The following is a 7,767-nucleotide window of genomic DNA, read 5'->3' on the forward strand; positions in this document are numbered from 1 at the left end:
CTTCAAGCATGTATGGGTGGATGGCTTACCGATAAAGTTCTCTTGTTTGATGTGGCGCCTTCTGCAGTCCAAGTTGCCGGTCTCGGATGTGTTAGCTAAGTTCAATGTTCACGGCCCTTCATGCTGCTACTGCTGCAGCGAACATACCTCTGAAATGTTTCGACATATTTTTTCTTTCGGCAATACCCCTATGGCAGTCTGGGAGTTCTTCGAATTACCATTTGCTTTCTCTTCCCTTGGCAAGCTAGTACGAGAGCGATGTATGTGCTAGTGGCTCAGTGCATCTCCGAATTGGATACTAAGGTGGCTCACCCGGGTGGTGCCTGCGGTAATTTTGTGGCATTTATGATGTGCGAGGTATGGGTACGTATATGAGGGGTTGGTCCTAATGGTCCAAACCCTTTCACATAGGATCCTAGCTGACCTCAGAGAGTTGCTGGCTTCAAAGTTCCCATTTCTATGATGGCAATGCCTGGGTCCATGTTGGCATACGATAGTTTACAAGCTAAGTCAATTTCACATGCCTTTTCAAGTGCGCTATGTCCACTGGACTCGGCCACCGAAAAGATGCTGCAAACTGAATTTTGATGGGTCACGAATGGATCCCCATCGGGTTGGGGGAGGGGGGATACTGAGGGACTCAGATGGCCGGTTGATATTTGCATTTGCGGAGGGCTATACAGGTGTGTCCTCTTTGCAGGCTGAGGCTAGGGCATTATGCACGGGGCTGAAAATTTATAGTCTATTGGGTGTAACAATGCTGATGGTTGAGGGTGATTCTAAGGGGATGATTGATGCTATACAGGGGCATGGCGGTATTCCCGCATCTGCGACTTCGATACTCTGTCGTATTGGGCAAATTGGTATTGCACAGCTGTCATATAATCACATTTACCGGGAAGGCAACGCAGTGGCGGATTCTTTGGCTACCTTTGGTAGTGACACTTCAATTTTCCTTTTTTCCCTCCTACTGCTCTTTATTGAGGGTTGTGCGAGGCATGTATAATGTTGATTGACTTGAGATTGGTTGTTTTAGGTATTCTAGGCGGTTTCCTCATGATGGCCCCTGATGAGGGTTGCCCTCGTGGCTCCCCTAACTTTGTATTCTCCTTTGTCAGATCATTAAAAGGGCACTAGACCCGTTTTTTTTTATAAAAAAAAAACTTGTAACTGTTACATAGTGGTATCTAAAGTAGCTTTTATTTCTAATTGTTGTTTCTTGTTTAGATAATAAAGTAGGATTAAGTTCTAGTAATTGTTAGTGCTCCTTGAGGGATCAACCTTAACTTCCTTGTAGTACAAAACAACCTATATACTTGCAGCTAATGAGGGAGTTATTGAATAACACTAGAGTGTTGGACGAACCTCATCACATGTCATGTGTGTAACTGAAAAATGCATGGGCATGTGAATGTAGGCCTCAAAGTAGTGGAATTCGAACTAGCAAATTTGCCTGAACAGGCCAATGCCAAAGTGAACGAACTAAACGAATGATGACCAACTCTGGAAGGTAGAGTTAAACATGCAATCCCTTGTTTATTGACTTAGAAGAACGTTGTTGATTCAATAGGAGTGAGTATAAATTTCGAGTAAAACTTACTCATGAAATCAGGTAACACGTGAACAACATCAATCCCTGTGAAATAAAGGGAAATACCAATGCAAGAAAACTCAAAAAATTGATAAATAAGTAAGGAAAAATCATTAGATGAATGGTAAGGAAGTATAGAATAAGTTTCAAGTGTAGCAACTCCTTTGGAAATCTTATTAATATGCAAATCATCCTTGCGAGTAAAGTTGATCATGAGCTGACAGCAAAGAGATGCAACACATAGAATGCAGATGCCATGAAAATTTTTAAATTCTCCAATGGACATAGGTGTGGAACAATTTAAGATCATCCCCATTGTACTTTGCTTAACTTGCATAAAAGAAGAAACACTAAACAAAGCAAAAGTTAGTTGGCTAGAAAACAAAACATCCCTAGCAACTTCCACTTTAAATGTTGCAAGGAGATTTTGTTTTCTCTCATCCCTCCCTCCCTCATGGCTCATGATTTTACCCTTCCTTTTCCTTTCACCATATAACTAACTCTTCTTTTGTAATTGTTCTCGGCCCTTAGCAACCTGTTGAGGAGTGAATGGAACAAAAATAATCTTCTTATCATCGTGGATGAATGAGTACTTATTAATATGGCCATTGAAAGATACTTTCTTGTCAAATTGCCATGGTTGCCCCAAGATAATGTGAGTTTCTTGCATGGGAACAACATCACATAAAATCTCATCTTCATATTTCCCAATGAGAATTGGCACATGCACTTGGCAATACACACAAACATCTCTATCAGCTATTAACCATTGTAGACAATAAGGCTTCAGATGTTTAGTGGTTAGAAGAGCCAAATTTTCTACCATGAGCAAACTCGCAACATTTGTGCAACTTCCTCCATCTATGATCACATATAAACCCTATCTTTGACATGGCACCATGTGTAGAAGATATTCTCCCATTGAGAATCCTCATCATCTTTAGCAAACATCGTCAAAGCCTTTCACACAACCAAGCACCCGCTGGCAACACTAGGTGGTGTAATTTCTTCTCCCGACTCATCATCCTCCACTAAAGGTGACATTCCTTCGTTGTCGGCTTCATCATCTGAAACAACTTCTATGTTATCCCTAATAACCATAATGCATTAATTAGGGCATTAAGATTGGATATGCCCACATCCTTGGCATTAGAAGCTTCACTTGTTGGTATAGATACCTCTTTGTTGGCATCTACTTAAGGATTGGATTTAGTTTGATCAATTTTAGAACTTGCTTGAGGATTGGTATTCAAAGGCTTCTCATCATCATTTAAAGAGTAGATTTGACCTCCAACTTGATAAAGGTGTAGTAGAAAAAGAATGTGTAGTACCCCTCCTCTTGAGTTGTTGTTCTACTTTGACTGCCTTTTCTAGCATGCCACTTATCTCAAGGTAGTGTCGCAACTCAACAATTTCTGCAATAGTAGTTTTAGCATCTTCATGTTCAGCCCTCATTATAAGCATCTCCATGTCTTTATAATAATCCTCTACACTCTTGTTGCCTAGAATGAGAGTTTGCAATTTTTGATGCAGCTCCCTATGGTAATGACTGGGTACAAATTTTCTTCTCATGAAACCCTTAAGTTCACCCCAAGTCTCAATGGCTTGCTCTCTATTCCTCCTACGGCCAGAACGAAGTTGATCCCACCAAATGAGAGCATAATTCGTAAACTCCATGGTAGCAAGGTTCACCTTTTGTTCCTCGGTGTAATTGTAGCAATATAAAACCATCTCAATTTTACCTTCCCATTCCAAGTAAGCTTCAGGATTTGACCTTCCTTGGAAAGGTGGAATTCTGAGCTTGATTCTTTAATCAAATCATTGCCATGTACATTACTCCGATGTTCACGCCTTGGTCTCCAAATAACCTCCTCTTCACTAAAGGAATCCTCGAATTCATGCATAGGAGTCTTCCTTCAACTGGATCTCGAACGGCTATGTGAATTTCCATGTATCTCCCGCATTGATTCTAAGGACTGGTCAACCATGCGCTTAATGTCTCCTTTCAACGCCATGGCAAATAGTTTAAAATCAAAGACTTGTGAAGAGCCTTCTTCTCCGTGCGACATAATGAAATAACCTGGAAAAAAGGTTTGTGTAGAAAGAGATGTTCCTCACTTCACTCCCTTAAGCGTATACATTAACCCTCATGTTTCACTCAAATTAAAACACTCTTATTAACCTCACCATCGATTTTCTAAGCTCTTGGTCACTCATCTTGAGCAAATTAGAGCTATCTCAAGTGAACAATCAACCCACCAATGGATCACGCAAGTGCAGCAGGATTTTAAGAATAAATGATGATAAATTGAGAACTAAAATATTTAACTAAACGAGGAATAAAGGCTAGACAACATGTGTTTTAAGGCTAAAGCAACAAAAGACACTAGTTGTATAATTTAGGACACACTAGAAGCAAGAATTTCACTTGACAACTCATTAGACTTTTTGTGACCTAATTAGATGACTCAAAAGACTCTAAAATCTACTAGAAAAATGACCCAAAGAAAGCGAAATAACTCAGACACAATTGAGCACTAAGGAGGACAAAAAAATCGGCTAAAACCCAGAAATTTTGAAGTCGCGGGATGATTAGGTACCTTTGAAGTATTCTAGAAATTTGGGAAGCTTAAATTGCTAGTTCAACCCTTTTTCTTCCAAACTTGATGTTTGGAAACTTGATTTGCCCCAATCCAAGAAGTATTCGGCCAATACGATGCAACAATAATCTAATTTTGATGTTTTCCAACTCTGATGAGAAAACGAAGATGTGCAATTGTTTCTTTATTTTTCCAGCCACAAATTGATGGATTCTGCTTCCAGAAACTTGTTCCATATTTTTCTTGTGGCTTTGAAGATCAAGCAAGTGTTTCAATCAAGTTTGAATCAAGAAGGTAGCTGAGCAACTTAATCTTTCAAAACTTTTTCCAAGAACGTCAAGAGGTTATTAGGGTTTTTCCAAGAAACTTTCAAGGGTTTCAAGAACCCTATTTTTTTTTTTGTGTTTTTGGTTCAAGAGCTCCAAGAGTTACCCAAAATCAACACAAACAAAACAAGGACTCCGACAAACAACAAAGTGAATCGGATGAACAGTAACCCGGATAAATAGTAATGATAATAGTAACTTTTTTTTGTGACTCAACAAGAATTCAAGACACAACTAAAACGCTTGCGACTCAAGAAACCAAGAAACGGACTCGAACATGACTCAAACAAAACAACTAAAAGGGATATAACTCGATACCTCAACCTAGCTCTGATGCTAGATGATACGAATCTCGCGCTGTTTTAGATGAAATCCGGATCACAACAGGCCATAAGATCTAAAAGTTTGGTATCTAGTTTGGTGGCAAAAATCTAATTCAAACTTGGACCGCCCAAGAATGAATAAGATGGGTAGATGACACCACAATCAAGCACGTTCCTTCATTGATAAAGTCAAATGAGCACTTAGAACCCTCAAATGTGCTCAAGATTAGCTTGCAAGAAGCTTGAGTACAAACTTTCCTCCGAATAAATCGTCTCCCCTTACAATGTAAAAGTTTGACTATTTATAGCCAAAGCCCTAAGAGTAATCCAAATCCGAATCGGACATGGATTACATCATCTATTTCTTTAAAACTACTAATCTAATGGTAAAAATAGCTAGTCTAGCTTGCCATTCATTCCTAATAACTAATAGTTAAGTAATTAAGCAAAAACCTAACAAATTATATGAAAATAAGAAAAAGCCTAAAAATTAACCCATCCAGAATTTGCACAAGGATGTACGACCGGATTTTCACGCAGATTTGAGGAAGAAATTGGTCAAGAAGAAAATGAGACGAATAGTGTGATGGAATCGGAGACAAAAAGTGTGATGGATTCGGATTTGCGAGGAGATTCGTGTGAGCAGATCCTCTCTATGCCTTTTTTCCTCATGTTTCTCAACTTGATGTCCGTGCAAAACCCATTTCCATGTGTTTCCCACTTTTAGCTCAGACTAGTACATTTCAAGTTGCTCTTGTTTTGCATGAAACATCGTGTGAATTGAGCCTCTTCGTATCACCTACATCATCATTTTCACAAAATTTTTGTGTTAAAACATCATTATATTCATAAAAAATAAAATAAATAATTCCTTCAATTACAAGTGTTCTTCTATTGTAAAACTTATAAGCTTTTTTATCACTAGAATAACCCAAGAAAATACCTTTGTCCATTTTCTTATCAAATTTGCCAAGATGCTCTTTAGTATTCAAAATAAAGCATTTACAACCAAACAATGAAACAACCAACAATAGTGTTTTTTTTTTAAGAAAAACAAAAGCTCATAAGGAGTTTTGTTCACAATAGGTCTTAAATGCACTTTATTCATTACATAACAAGCTATATTAACTCCTTTGATCCAAAATTATTTTGGCAAATCATATTCACTAATCATAGTTCCACCGGCTTAAAAGTTCTATTTTTTCTTTCAACTGCACCATTTTATTATGGTACCTTAGTGGCCTAAAACTCATGTAAAATACTAATATGATCACAAAATTTAGAAAAATCACAATATTTATATTTAGTTCCATTATCAGTCCTAATTTTCACAATATTTAAATTCAACAAATTTTTAAAAGATTCATCCTTGTGAGTAAGAAACAGCGACCAAGTATATCTAAAATAGTCATCAACAACCACAAAAACATATTTCTTTCCACCTAAGTTAGTAGCTTGAGTAAGATCAAATAAATTCAAGTGTAAAAGTTTCAAAGGTCTAAAAGTAGAAATGCAACTTTAGGTTTTAAAAGAGACCTTTGTTTGTTTTCCAAATTAACATGCATCACAAATTCTATCTTTTTGACACTTGACTTTTGGCAAACCTCTAACAAATTCTTTCTTAGAAATCTCATTCAACAAATTCAAATTGAAATGGCAAAGTCTTCTATGCCAAAGGCAAGGATCATCTTTACCAACCATAAAATATTTTTTCTACTATGATGTAATCTTTCAAGACAAACAACATTATATCATTATGTCATTTTCCTTTGAATAGAGCATTAAAACTAGTATCAAGAATTAAATGTTTATATTTCTTAAAGAAAACATATAAATATCTATCACATAATTGACTAATACTCAGCAAATTATAATCCAAATTATCAACTAAAAGAACATTTTGAATAAAAGTTTCACCATCTTTACAATGTCGCATACTCCAATGGTTTTGCCTTCATATCATCTTCAAATGTGACTTTCTCACTATTTTTATCTTAACCTTGACAAAAAGAGAGGGATCACCGGTCGTGTGTTTTGAATATCCACTATCAATGAACCACTCTAACTCATGTGTGGTGCTTGTCAAGCATATCTACACACAAGATTAAGAAATAAAATTTGGTACTCTTTCTTTCTTGAATCCTCGAGAGTTAGTGCTAGTTCTAACAATCCACATAATTTTCAATCCAAATCTCAAATTTTTTTCACTTAGCATTCATCCTTTCAATGACCGTATTGGCAACATTAATCACATATGTGGAAGGATCGAAAACAACCTAAGAGGGGGGTGAATTAGGTTAATTAAAAACTAACCAAGTTATGAAACTCTTTTTGCTCAATGTGAAATTTACCCTCTTTTCTAGATGACCACACAATGGAACAAATAATGAGAAAGCACAAATACTCGTGAGTAGAAGAGATGAACAATTTATATTACAAGGTAGTAAATGAAAGAGATAGAATAGCAAACCAAATTCCAAACTCTTCTTGAGTTTGAGTATCACTTTATAGAACAAGGTTCTTCAAGTTGATCAATTACAACCAATCTTTGTGTACAAAGGAAGGATCACTTCCTCCTTACCCCAAGCCACACTTGGTCAAGTTAGGAAGTTTTACTATCACTCTGATAACTCTCACAAAACTACACTATTGAAGTAATTTTTTCACACAAGAAAAGCTTATACGAAATCTACACAACTAAGAGTACAAATCTTCTTTGAAAAGGATTTTCTCACTAAAATTGCTCTAGATCTTTTGTAGTCTCAATGTGCAAAAGTGTTTTGTAGTTGTTGACTTTGCTCTATTTATATCAGACCAAAAAGTTCCTCCATCAAAGCTTCCAACGGATAGAAAGTAGCTGAAGAGTCAACTAGTCGTTGGTAGTGTCAGACGTCCGATAGTCTTGTTTCTTACGTCTGACAGCTGGC

At 36.9% G+C, this 7,767-nt stretch overlaps 1 protein-coding gene across 1 annotated transcript; it reads left to right on the plus strand.

Moving 5' to 3' along the window:
* The first annotated feature begins 598 nt into the window (after window positions 1-598).
* Window positions 599-1,137, plus strand: LOC140016502 (uncharacterized). The gene is made up of 2 exons (XM_072070033.1): window positions 599-935; window positions 1,037-1,137. The coding sequence occupies exons 1-2, from the start codon at window positions 599-601 to the stop codon at window positions 1,135-1,137; spliced, it is 438 nt and encodes a 145-aa protein (XP_071926134.1).
* Window positions 1,138-7,767: the final 6,630 nt, after the last annotated feature.

The sequence above is a fragment of the Coffea arabica genome, chromosome 11c (assembly GCF_036785885.1).
Source record: "Coffea arabica cultivar ET-39 chromosome 11c, Coffea Arabica ET-39 HiFi, whole genome shotgun sequence".
Classification (NCBI taxonomy): Eukaryota; Viridiplantae; Streptophyta; class Magnoliopsida; order Gentianales; family Rubiaceae; genus Coffea; species Coffea arabica.

Bases quoted from the DNA above. Each gene is read 5' to 3' on its own strand.
- LOC140016502 (XM_072070033.1), top strand. From the start codon at position 599: ATGGATCCCCATCGGGTTGGGGGAGGGGGGATACTGAGGGACTCAGAT. The intron at 936-1,036 runs GTAGTGACACTT...TGGTTGTTTTAG, and splicing joins GGATTCTTTGGCTACCTTTG to GTATTCTAGGCGGTTTCCTC.